Raw genomic sequence first — 13,524 nt, 5'->3', positions numbered from 1 at the left:
ACTTCCGTTTGTGTTATGGTTATGGATAAGGCATATCTCCTACCCTACAACTTATAGAATATACGAGTATGGTATACCTTCACGTACACGGGTTGTTTCCGTATGCGTTGTAGGAATCTGTCACGAATTATGGAAAATATCTCTACGGATTAGGTGATATACAAAGTCCTAATCGGAGAGGATAGAGTTAACATCAATCTCCATGCCATTGCTTCTGCTTTTACCTTCGCAGGAAGATCTGGAGGCAAGTTGTCCAAGACCGATCGCTTGCAAGCACTGTAAGTCTTCCATGGTTTCCCATGAACTGGTCCTTAATTGCCATGGGTGCGACTAGCAAAACCATGCACCCACAGCCCACCATTCAGTCGAATTTTAGTTGGATAATTACGACCTATGAAACATGGTCGGGTGTCTCGAACACGCAGCTCGTCATGATACTAAAAGGTCTAACACTATAATTATCCCATTATGTGAGCTAGTGGTAATTAAGCATGGCTAAGCATATATAATTCTAGCTAGATCAACATAAGTATCACGAGCTAGATAAATTATCACCTAGGGTTGATAAAGGACGGGTAACAACTAAACATAGCACAAGCAAGCAGATAGGTTATACCCTGATCCCATGTAATTAGCAAAACATGCATATTTATTTGCAAATGGTAAATCATTTATAAATCGGGATCAACATGCTCAAGGGGAATGTGTGACTTGCCTTGCATCTTCACTTCGATCTGGGGAGGGGTTCGCGGCAGAGGGGTGGTTGCAGTGGCGATCTGGGGAAGCAAAGCGGATGCTGGGGTGGTGCTCGGCACGGTGATGTCGACGACAGCCTCAGTGCTGTGCGGGGTGGTTAGGGGTGGTGGCAAGGTGCGGATGGACGCGACGGGAGGTGGTGGAGCTCGGGTTCATGGTGAAGGGGTGATTGCGGTGGTGATTCGGGGAAATAAAGGGGCGGCCGTTGTGTGGGGAGGGGCTGCGGAGCTAGTGGTGGCGGCGGCGCAGAGTGGCGATGACCAGGGCGGCAGTGGCGCGCAGCTGGAGTCGGCGGTAGCGGCGGAGAGAGGTGGTGCGCGTGGCGGCGGCGTTTCGGAGGTGGAGAGGGAGAATGGAGTATGGGCCGGGGTGGAGCTTGGCACAGCGATGCCGATGGTGGCAGCGGTGGAGTGCGGGCGTAGCTAGAGCAGTGGTGGCGGGCGGCCAGAGGGCGCCGGCAAGCGACGGCGATGGGGATTGGCACAGGAAGAGTGGTGGAAGGCGCGGGGAGCTCGGGAAAACTGGGAAAATGGGAGAGGGTGGTGCGAGGAGCATTTTTATAGGCTCGGGGAGGGGAGAACGTGGCCGGACGGGGCGGCAACGGGCGGCGGCGTGGGACTCTGGTGATGTGGGTGAGTGGATCGGCTCATCGCCGATTTTCTCGGGGAGAGTGGGGGATTTGAGTGGAGGAGTGGAGGGGATCCGATCCCTCTCGGTTTGGGCGCGATGGCGCGAGCGGGAGGGCTGGAATCGGCGGCTATGTGGGCGGCTCGGGCGGCCATGGCGGTTGCTGGCCCGGGCTGGAGGTTGGGGAAGAAGCTGACATGTCAGGTCCCACATGTCGGCCAGAGGGGGAGAAGGGAGGGGGGTTATGTGACCTTTGGAGGGGAGGGGAGCGAGCTGGGCCGGCCTGAATGAGGGAGGAGAGAGGAGGGAGGCCGGCCCGACAGGGAGGAAGGACTGGGCCAAGCCCAAAGGGAGGAGGGGAGGGGTTTTGTTTGGTTTTTCTTTTTATTTAAATTGATTAAACAAACTTTGTAACTTTAAAAATATTACTTCCTGAGCTCCGAAAATTCGCGGGAAATTTCAGAGAGTATTTTAGGGCATAAAGAATATTATAAAATATTCCCGGCCATGATTTTTAAAGGAAATTTTTAATTTCCTCTATAATTCACTTGATTAAATTGCTTTAACTTTTAATATAATTTCTAGAAAATGCATTATTTAATAATTTTTAATCCCGAACGAAAATCGGGGTGTTACAGTGAGGAGGCAGTGGAGCTCAGCCCGGGCGCCGCCGCTGTCACCGCTCCAGTGCCTGCTGCCGCCACTCCCTCGTCTCTGCCTCTCGCAGGCCACAACACCATGCCCGCGCCTCCGCCACTTGCCGCCGTCTCCGCCCGCCGCTGCTCCGGCCCTCACCGCCCGCCGCGTGAGAGAGAGAGGAGCGGCAAGGAGGGAGGGGACAGAGAGAAGGGACACGTGAGTCCCACAATTTCTTTTTATGTGTCAATGACAAATGGGCCCCACACATATTTTTTTATTCTACATGCCACCTAAACACGACGTCAACCCCACGTGTAAGGGAGATCCGGTGAATACCGCCACATGGGCGCCACGTCATCAAAACCACCTCCAAAACCGTAAGGGGAATTAAATTGCACCGGTTTTAAGTGTTTGGGGTTGAAATATCCGGTTTTGTGGTCTAGGATCACGGATTAGATTTCGATCACTTTTGAGGGTCACAAAGTGAACTTATTCCGAATATGAATCCATGTACGAATTCATCACAGTAACTGTGTGACCGTGATCAGAACCTTTCAAAACTCAAACACAGGCATTCAGCATTCGGAATGTTCATCGCATGAATTCTTACGCGGTGGTCCAAATAATCAGCTCGATCTATTTCGGACAAAGAAAGCTACAGATACGTGCTTGCAGCTTAATTTATTAATATAATTCCAAATAAGAACTCGCCTCACCATCAAAGATTATTATTTTTTAGTGAAAACCAGTCCTTGTCCACCTGCCTCGTTGGAGACTTGGAATAGATCAAGGATCGATCGGTCATCACCGCGCGAGTTCCTTTTCTTGAATAATAACTACAGATGATGCATGCATCGAATCAGAACTTGAGAAGTCACCAAATGATTAGGTCCCTGCTTAACAAAATAATTAAGAGATGTGGACAGTATAATTCATATATTCCGACGATATATGTTTCGATCAAAATCTAGCACGCGTCCGTCCAGTGGCGATGTCACTAATATAAAAAGGCAAATAGGTGTCGCCACTATACGTGCCGACACACCAAAAACCGGCACCTATAATGCCTTTTCCACCCATGCACCCACCCCCACGCGCTAAATATTCAAAACCGACACCTTTATGTTCAAATAGGTGCTGGTTTTTAAATAAAACCGCACCTAAAACTTGTGTTAGTGAAAGGTGCCAGTTCTAGACCCAAAACCAGCACCTTTAATCTTCTCCCTCCCACACTAGCCGTTGGTGGGCCCTATACATAGGTGCTGGTTTTTTTTTATGACAAGACAAATGTGCCGGTTCTCGACAAAAAATCGGCACCTTTATTTCAATAGTGCTTTTTAAGTCTGATGGTGGGCCCTACACATAGGTGCCGGTTTTTTATGACAAGACAAAGGTACCAGTTCTAGACAAAAACCGACACCTTTGTCTTGCCATAAAAAACCGGCACCTATTAGGACCATATAAGTATCGGTTTTGACCTCAAAACATGTTCTAGAACCGGCACCGATGACAAGTATCATCAGTGCCGTCTCTCGATCGTATGAGGAGGCCACCATTAGAAGAATCACGAATGCTTAATTTGTCTAACAATCATCGGTGACATGCATTGCAGGGTTGTGATGCCTCCATCCTTCTGAACGCTACGGACTCCATGGAGAGCGAGAAGGATGCCGAGCCCAACGCCACCCTCGCCGGCTTCGACGTGATCGACGGCATCAAGTCCGAGCTCGAGCGCAGCTGCCCGGCCACCGTCTCCTGCGCCGATGTTCTCGCGCTCGCCGCCCGCGACGCCGTCGCGATGCTCAGCGGGCCCAGCTGGGGCGTGCTCCTCGGCCGCAAGGACTCCCTCACCGCCAGCATAGACATGGCCAACAAGGATCTCCCGAACCCGAAAGACAGCCTGGCCGAACTCATCAGGATGTTCGAGAAGAACGGCCTCGACGAACGCGACCTCACCGCGCTCTCCGGTGCGCACACCGTCGGCATGGCACATGACTGCAAGAACTACGACGACCGCATCTACAGCCGCGTCGGCCAGGGCGGCGACAGCATCGACCCATCCTTCGCGGCGCAACGCCGGCAGGAATGCGAGCAGAAGCACGGCAACGCCACTGCGCCGTTCGACGAGCGGACGCCGGCCAAGTTCGACAACGCCTACTACATCGACTTGCTTGCGAGGCGCGGGCTCCTCACATCCGACCAGGAGCTCTACACCCAGGGGTGCGAGACCGGCGACCTGGTGAAGACGTACGCCATGAACGGCGACGTGTTCTTCGCCGACTTCGTGAGGGCCATGGTTAAGATGGGGAACATACGCCCAAAGCATTGGTGGACTCCGGCGGAGGTCAGGCTCAAGTGCTCGGTGGCCAACACCCATTATTGATGCCCATACTATTAAGTACAACACAACTATTTTGGAATCATTTGTAAGTGTGAAATTCCTTTCGATTTAATTGTACAACAAACTGTAAGCTGTATTATTCTTTTGTACTTCATCTGTTTATTCATTTTTTTATGATGTATGGGAGATCACTTTGCCCTGGAAGTTCAATCACTCGCATACATGCACAATGCCCGCTCTAGGTCGCCCGCTCTGATACTATGTCGGATATTATAGGGAAGACATGAATACTGTAAATATTTGACAAATATACATGAGTACATAGAGATCGAGGAGATAAGGAATGATTACAGATATGGAAGTAATCCACACAAATCAATCATATCCTAATATAACTCTAACTACCATATACTCTAACACTGACCACCACAACACCCGCCACCTGCCGTCGCCTACTCGCCAAAATCCATCAGCTCTTTCTTCATTGCCATCACTTACTTCATTGCAACTGATTTTATTTTTATTTGCTCACGATTTAAAAGGTATGATAGGATTTGGAATCTATGGTTCATAGAGGTAGAAGGAGGGGATCGTTCTGGCTTGTGGTTAGGTCGGGACCTAGGGCCGGGAGGACATAAACTTAACCAAGGGCAAAACAGTCTTATCAAGTTGCTTTGTATTTCCATTAAATTAATTATTTTTGTCCTATTAATTGCATCAGTTTGGACGGCAGTGGCAAACAGAAGCACAGAAAATCAACTTCAGTTTTAAATTTGCAGTTTGTGTTTTTATAATGGCTATTTCGAATTAGGGGTTGAAAGTAGTGGCATATTTGCAATTCTCCCTAAAATATAATATCTGGTCAGCCAAGGAGAGAAAGCTATGCAAAATGTCTATATTGCCCTCCTCTTCTAAAGCCTCTATAAGTGATGAATATGTTGGTGCATCTGTAGGTGAGGTACAGCAGGCTTGAAACCATCTATAGGTGCACCTAGACACATCTGTCCCATTCATGTAAAAAATACAAAGTATATGGGGCCCACTGTACAAAATACACTGGATGCAATCTCTCCTCCTCCGGAGAAAATTTTGGTGCCATACTGAATATAAACTCCAGGCACTGCAACTCGGCCACGCTGAATGACGCTTGGACAACCGACCTACCGGACACATGCAAGAAGACGTTTGTTGCCTCGGCTCCAGGTGCAGCGCGATGACGAAACCCGCGGCTCAGCTCGGGTCCACGCGCTGACGCAGTCGCGCGCGACTCCCATCTTGATCTCCTCGCTCACCGCCGCCCCTCTCGTTCAATTCTGTGCCGACTGCCATCTTCGGTTGTTGACGGCTGAGTGATGCAGTGCCAACGGCGTCCACGCCAGCATGGCGAAGCGCCAGAAATGTCGCAAGTGTTGCCGCCGACCCCACATGCATGATCGTCACCTTCATTGCCCAAGTTTTGTCAATTTCATGTGTTTCTCTCTCCATTAAACACAGAAGTAATAAAATAATCGTTGCGGCGTCTTTCAACAAATAACCAAGCTTTTTGGGTGTCCTATAGCTAATTCACGTTTTAGCGGTGTCTACCAGCAAAGGCCACAAACTTTGGATGTCATATAGCAAATTTTGCCATTCCGTTGTATGGTGGCTGGAAAAAACTTGTCAATAGACAAACATTTATCAGCAATGTTAGTACAAAATACTTCAATTTTCTGCATGTTCTATCAAAGTTATGCAAATTCTGGCACCATACTCCCCTCGACCACAGGGGTGATAACGGCACATGCGACAGCTGTGCAGGCGCTGTCCTGTTGCCTATTGCCCTGGTCACACACTAGGTTTTTATGCGTTGCCTCATATCTAATACAAGGCTTACTTGGTTGGTGACAACTACATCATGCCGTATCCCATCACGGTCAATGTGCTGCCTCTACCTCGAGCAACCCTTGGGGCCCGAGCTTGTGGGAAGGTGGCAGCCGCATATCAAGCTCAGGGCCCAACCTACTCTCGTAGGAATGATGCCGAGCTCAAGATACCTGGCCATATGGATGACCCAGAGTTCACCGGCCCCCTGCTAGGTCGCGGGCATATGATATTGTTCTGTTTCTCCTCAGGTGCATCTTAGTCATTTTGCTTAGGGCGGATTGCTAGTTGTGTGGTCCACCAAATCTGATGGCGTGTCCCTAGGCACCCTGAGCATCCGGTGGTAGGGGTCTTGGTACCCATTTCACTGATAGTAGTCCCTGGCCTCGACCCCGGGCACCGGCACGGAGCAAATGGGACCAAGGTCAAGATCCTCCTTGTTGATATGTTAATAACTTCATTGTTAACTGGGTCGTTCCCTCGCTCACTTGCAACCTAGGTTGGGTGCTCCACATGCTCGGGAGCAGGAGGAAGCCCCAAAGCCACTACCAGAAACAATATTACCTCTGACGGCTAAAACCCGTCAGGAATAAATGAAAAACTGTCAGGAAAATAGGTCCTGACGTGTCAACGTCAGAAAAATACCGTCAGAACTAGCTTGTCGGGGAAAAAATAATTTGCCTGACGTTTGTCCGTCAGGAAAACTATTCCTGACGTGAGCGCACGTCAGGATTAATTTTCCTGACGTGAATTGCACAGTCAGTGATATTCCCCCATCATAGATAGGTTTGATAGTCAAAGAGATTTTTGTGACGGGTAGAACCGTCAGGAAAATTATTCATCCATTTTTTTTAGTAATATACAATATACAGGGATGATCCATATGTACACAATATCTAATAGTAAATATGGTCATTCTGATATTCATCACACAGCACGTAAACTGCTCAAATTCAATATTGCATTCCAAAAATAGAAAGGTCAAATCCATCATCATCATACATAGTTCTAGTTCACTATTTCAACATAACACACAAGCATGAACTTCTGAAGTTTGCCTGGCCTAAGACACCTAATAGTAACTTTCAGAGTCTCACCCTCCATCTATATGGTTAGAACCATATATACAAAATATCCAAAAGCATTAGCATATGCCGCAACTCCACATTGGTATGTCCAAAAACCTTAGTCCATCTCGCATGACATGTACTGCAACAGCATCAAGGAGAGGCATTCAAACAACCAGTACAATTGTTGCTGGTGTTGTTACTGCCACCATTGCTGGAAGCAATATCACATCCATCATTTTTGTGGCAGCCATTGCAGTCAACTTGCTGTGAGCTTACATGGGGAAGAATCAGTTCCTTGCAACGATTCGAAAAGTTTATGATTAATTCATCCAATTCTAATTAGTAACAAAAAAGCATGCCCATGCAGCAACTAAAATAACAATAATGCATAGTTATCCAATCCCTGCAGCAGGTCTTGAGCTTTTATTTTCTCAAGTAACTTATCCGGTAACTCACATGATTCTTGGATACATTTGGTCACACGGCTATGGTCATCATCCTAGGTCAATGAACGTTACTAAGTATATATATACATATATATGAGGAAATAAGATTAAAGTACACAAGGTAGAGAGAACATACAAAGCATTTTAGGGCCCTTTTCCTACTGGTTGCTGAACTACTACAAGTGCAAGGTCATTTTTCAAACCAGGTTTCATGACATAGATGTAGAACAAAATTCGCCTTACCTTCCAAATCAGCTATCTAAATATATAATTCAAGAATGCAAAAGCTTAACTTAGGAAATAAGCAAGCAAGTACAAGGTATGAAAATTGTTATACCACATCGCGATATATATTTTCTGTTCTTATTAGTTGGAGCAACAGTCCAATCACTTTTGGAGCCTCTAATGCACTGCATTGAGAAAATAAAAAAAACGTATGTGAATGAAACAGTGTTATTATTATAAAATGAAAATAAAGTGTTTACTAAAGTGTTTCTGGTAGTGAGCGTGCGATCCCAGGCTAATGACTGTGGTCCCTAGACATCGGCAGTGCCTAGAGTGTAATAGTCTAGACCGAGCATCACATCCTGTCGCCGACTCGCCATAGTCTAAGCTGGCCTGACCTTGGGGTTCGCTTGAGGCCCCGGGACTTCGGCAATGGTTGGGGCGCAGTACACGTTCTGGATACTTGTCCTCTGTATACAAGTCTAAGTTGCCTCAAGGTCATACAACAAAATTACACAGCAGTTAAAATGTAACTTTTAAGTTATGTATTAATACTTTTACTTTAAATTAGGAAATATATATAATGTAGTCCAATAATCTACAATATAAGTACTTTATATATACTTGGAGCTCTCTAGTACTGTTAGAAATGTGTTTAAAAAATATGACTTATTTGGTTAGGAGTCTCGGGTGATTTGTTTTTAATGAAGCTACTTATTGTTTTAATCTAGTTAATTACTTTTATTTGTCTCATATTGTTCGTATATTCTAATGTGAAGATATATATTATGCATGGTTAAAAATCTGTGTAATTTTCTCTTGAAATTGTGTGAATGAGCAATAACTAGTCCCGAGGTTGAATATGAATCCATCAACGAACTTCTCACAGCAACTGTGTGATTGATCAGAACCTTTCCAAACATAAAAACATGCATCGGATTCATAGCATCAATTCTTACGCGGTTGTCCAAATAGTTAATCAGCTCGATTGTCTATTTGCGACAAGAAAAGCTACAGAGACGTCAGCAGCTTCATTAATTAATACCAGTTACTAATAAACTATAATCAATTAATCAGAAAATCAGTCCTTGTCCATCTTCCCCATTGGAGACTTGGAATGGATCAAGGATCCATGGGTCATCAAGTTATTTTTCTTGAATATTACCCCCTCCATCCAATAATACGAGGCGCGCACGTATATTAAGATTCAACCTTTGAAATGTTTGACCAACATACACTTTGTATAATATGAAATAAATTTACTCCATCCATCCCAAAATGTAAGTATTTTTAGCTATGAATTTGGACAACTGTGTGCAGGGTCGGTCCTGGGTTTTTAGGCCCCAGGGCGAAAACTTATATGGAGGCCCCCATATATATACATAAACTAATATATATATTTATAGTCTTATAAACACACCACTTAATATTCGATGTGATAAAATTATCTATATATATTTAGAGTCTTCAGCTGTGGCTGTGCCTGTGCGAGAGGCAAGAGCTCTCAACCTAGCAGGTAGCGTTGCGTCTGCACTCTGCAGCAGTAGCTATGCTGTGCAGCGATCAGCGGCATCGGCCAGCGGCGTGATGCCGTGATCCAGCCTCCAGGCGAGTAGGCGACGCAGGCAGCAGGTCGGCAGGTGGCGTGATCGAGGGCCGAGGCGATGGGAATCGGGAACGGGAGTTAGATAGATCGCTTCGACTTCGACGCTTCGATTTTCCTTCGCTCGGTCGCTCCTCTTCGTGTTCCGTCTTCACACGATACAGGCCTGCGAAGTAGCATACATGGGGGTGCCGTGGGCCATGGGCCATGGGCCATGGGGGCCCCTGGATTTTGGGGGCCTCGAGCGCGCGCACGGGCTGACACCCCCTAGGGGCGGCCCTGACTGTGTCCAGATTCATAGCCAAAAGTTGTTAATTATATTTTAGGATGGATGTAGTATTTGTTAAAATTATATCATTAGATTGAGATTTAAATTTATTTTCATATGGTTATCATTTTGTTGCTACAAACCTTATAATGTATGAGAAATTATAAGCTAAAAATTAGTTTTGGAGACCATACCAACTTTAACCATTCATTATATTATGGGGTAGAGGGAGTAACAGATGCATGCATGCAGGCATCGAATCAATAATTGAGAAGTCACCAATTGATTAGGTTCGTGCTAAATAGAATAATGAAGACATGTGAACAGTAGTTTATACATATGTTAATCCGACCATGCAATAATGATCAAAGTCTAGCCCGTCCAGCAGCGATGAATATATCCTTTGATCAATTCATTTGCTGCAACCCTGCAAGTGTACGATGTGACCACTACCCGTAGAGAGACACGTTTTGTTTTGGTTCGTTTCCTTACTTTTCTTTTCTCTATACTTTCCCATTTTTTTCTCTTGTTGGTGACCTCGTCACGAGTTGCCGCACGAGCTTTGCTGGTCTTGCGCTTGCAGAGACCAGGGACCCCGTCGTGCGCACGTTCGCCACGCGTTAACTGGCCATCTATATAACGCATGCTTCCTACTCATCATCATCCACCACAACATCTGCAATCAGCAGCAGCCAGCAGCAGCAGAGCTCACCATCACTTCGGAGTTTGTCAGTACCAAGGCGAAGCTAATCATTAAGCTAGGGGCCTAGGGCTCGATCGATCTCTCGTTTCGGAGCTTTGTCGATCGTGATCGATCTCTCGAGGCCGGAGGGAGACCATCAGCCATGGCGTTTAGGTGTAAGGGCGGCGTCGCTTGGGTTGCTCTGCTCGTCGCTGTCGCGGCTCTCGCCTCCGCCGCTCAGGGATTTCCAAATCCCTTCGGTCACGAGGAGTTCACGGAGAGTTACTACGACGAGACGTGCCCCAACGCGCAGAGCATCGTGCGCTCGGTCATGGAGCGCCACGCCGCCGCCAACCCCCGCACGGCGCCGGCCATCCTCCGCCTCTTCTTCCACGACTGCTTCGTCAACGTAAGTACACCACAATCTCTCGATCGTACGAGGAGGCCACCATTAGAGCATCACGAAATGCATTTGTCTAACAATCATCGGTGACATTTGCAGGGTTGTGATGCCTCCATCCTTCTGAACGCTACGGACTCCATGGAGAGCGAGAAGGACGCCAAGCCCAACGCCTCCGTCGTCGGCTACGACGTGATCGAAGACATCAAGTCGGAACTCGAGCGCAGCTGCCCGGCCACCGTCTCCTGCGCTGATGTTCTCGCGCTCGCCGCCCGCGACGCCGTCGCCATGCTCGGCGGGCCCAGCTGGGGCGTGCTCCTCGGCCGCAAGGACTCCCTCGCCGCCCGCATGGACATGGCCAACAAGGATCTCCCGAGACCGACAGACAGCCTAGCCGAGCTCATCAGGATGTTCAAGGAGAACAACCTCGACGAGCGCGACCTCACCGCGCTCTCCGGCGCGCACACCGTCGGCAGGACGCACAGCTGCGAGCACTACGAGGAACGCATCTACAGCCTCGTTGGCCAGGGCGGCGACAGCATCGACCCCTCATTCGCGGCGCAACGCAGGCAGGAGTGCGAGCAGAAGCACGGCAACGCCACGGCGCCGTTCGATGAGCGGACGCCAGCCAAGTTCGACAACGCCTACTACGTCGACTTGCTTGCGAGGCGCGGGCTCCTCACATCCGACCAGGAGCTCTACACCCAGGGGTGCGAGACCGGCGACCTGGTGAAGACGTACGCCATGAACGGCGATGTGTTCTTCGCCGACTTCGCGAGGGCCATGGTTAAGATGGGGAACATACGGCCGAAGCATTGGTGGACTCCGACGGAGGTCAGGCTCAAGTGCTCGGTGGCCAACACCCATTATTGATGCTCCTCTTGTTAATTATACTGTCGAGTACAACACAAATATGTTGGATACTCATTTGTAAGTGTGAAATTCCTTTCGATTTGATTGTGCAATAAACTGTAAGCTGTATTATTCTTTTATACTTCATTTGTTTATTCATTTCTATAATGTATGGGAGATTACCACTACTACAAATCACCTAATAGATTATGGCTCGTACGTACCGGTCTTACTGTCTCCCACCTTGCATGAGGAAAAATCTACATAAAAACCGGCACCTATGAGGAGTTTGAAATCAACACTGATGAGGCTTTCTGCAGTAATGTACTTTGCCCCAAAAGTCCTGTCACTCTCACTCTAATGCATGCATCTTGCAGCATCACCCATAACATGCAAACATACCTCCCTCTTAATATAATTTTTAAATACTTATTTCTTGCAAATTACTTTTTTATTCAATGATCCGATTACACCATTAAATTTGTTGTGATCAAATCTTTATAAAGGAAACACACATAGCACATGGTTATATTCCGATGAAAAAATATTTAGCTTTTTAAAATTTTATTTGTTTTAAACATTGCGTGTGGTTTTATTTAAATGTTTCAGCTAGTATTTTATGCTATTTCACTACTAGTTAATTTGTAAATGTTACATGGTGTTATTTGAATGTTTTAGTGAGTATTTTATAATGTTTCAATATTTACAACTTAATGTTTCGGACATAATATAAAAATGTTTCAACATCATCAAGTTTCTGCAAATACATGTTAACTTTTAATTATATGATTTTTTTTCTATGTTTCACTCGTTAGTAATCAATGTTTCTTATAGTTGTTATCAGTGTTGCAGTTAGTATTGTTGAATATTATATGTTTCTAAAATATATTTAATATTATATTGCAAGAATTATACACTGGAGTGAAGGATAAATGCGGCGGCATGCAAAACCGATGAATCACGTGAGAGCACACACTACACTGGCCAAGGTCACCTGTCACGGACCCAAACCATCATCTTTGACGGCTTCACGCATGGTCAGTGATCAGTGGTCACTGGTGAGTCCAGTCACCTTTAACGGGTGGCCGGCCGTCACAGGTGACATCCACCTCTGACGGGCAAGTTACTAGAAGGCCGTCAGAGGTGTTGGTCTCCGCTAGCCTAGGGTGAGTTGGGACCCGTCACAAGTGACTTATCTCTGACGGCCCTTTAAATAAAGGCCGTCAGAGGTTGTGGTCTCCGTAGTTAGAAGCTGTCACAGGTGATCTACTTGTGACGGCCCCAAAAGTAAAGGCCCGTCACAGGTAGGTCTCCTCTGACGGGCCTTTATTTGCTAGTCCGTAGGTTAGGTTACCTTTGACGGATTTTTGTTCCGACCCGTCACTGATGAGTTAATTCCAGAAAAAAAATAAATGCTAAATATTGGCTAGCCTCAGGATTTGCTAGCCATGCCCTCTGAAACACAGATACATCACAGATATATTCCAGTCACCCCCAATATAACATCACAGATCCATCTCAAAAATCACAGATCCCCAACAACACAGAGATGCAGTTCAAATGCCACAATTTTGCACAGCAAATTCACACCCCTTGAAAGCCACAATTTCGGTCGTTGCTCATAGAACCGCATATATACTTACCAAATGGATTAAAGCCATAATGTCCTCGACCTCCACAACCTGTCAATAAGGAAAAAAAAAGGAGAAAACAGATGAATAGTACAACGTAAAATCGTAGTTGATCAAATTTGAT

General features: G+C 46.7%; 2 protein-coding genes across 2 annotated transcripts; both read left to right on the top strand.

Annotated features, from left to right (window-relative positions):
• The first annotated feature begins 3,557 nt into the window (after positions 1-3,557).
• Positions 3,558-4,510, top strand: LOC107278696 (peroxidase 22.3-like). The gene has a single exon (XM_015786064.3). The coding sequence runs from the start codon at positions 3,674-3,676 to the stop codon at positions 4,403-4,405; it is 732 nt and encodes a 243-aa protein (XP_015641550.2). The 5' UTR covers positions 3,558-3,673; the 3' UTR covers positions 4,406-4,510.
• Positions 4,511-10,507: 5,997 nt separating this feature from the next.
• LOC4341170 (peroxidase P7) lies at positions 10,508-11,911 on the top strand. The gene is made up of 2 exons (XM_015786063.3): positions 10,508-10,926; positions 11,020-11,911. Exons 1-2 carry the CDS (start codon positions 10,681-10,683, stop codon positions 11,788-11,790), a joined length of 1,017 nt encoding a protein of 338 aa, XP_015641549.1. The 5' UTR covers positions 10,508-10,680; the 3' UTR covers positions 11,791-11,911.
• Positions 11,912-13,524: the final 1,613 nt, after the last annotated feature.

This window comes from Oryza sativa, chromosome 6 (genome assembly GCF_034140825.1).
Source record: "Oryza sativa Japonica Group chromosome 6, ASM3414082v1".
In the NCBI taxonomy this organism is placed as follows: domain Eukaryota; kingdom Viridiplantae; phylum Streptophyta; class Magnoliopsida; order Poales; family Poaceae; genus Oryza; species Oryza sativa.
This window is presented reverse-complemented; position numbering and strand designations above follow the sequence as displayed.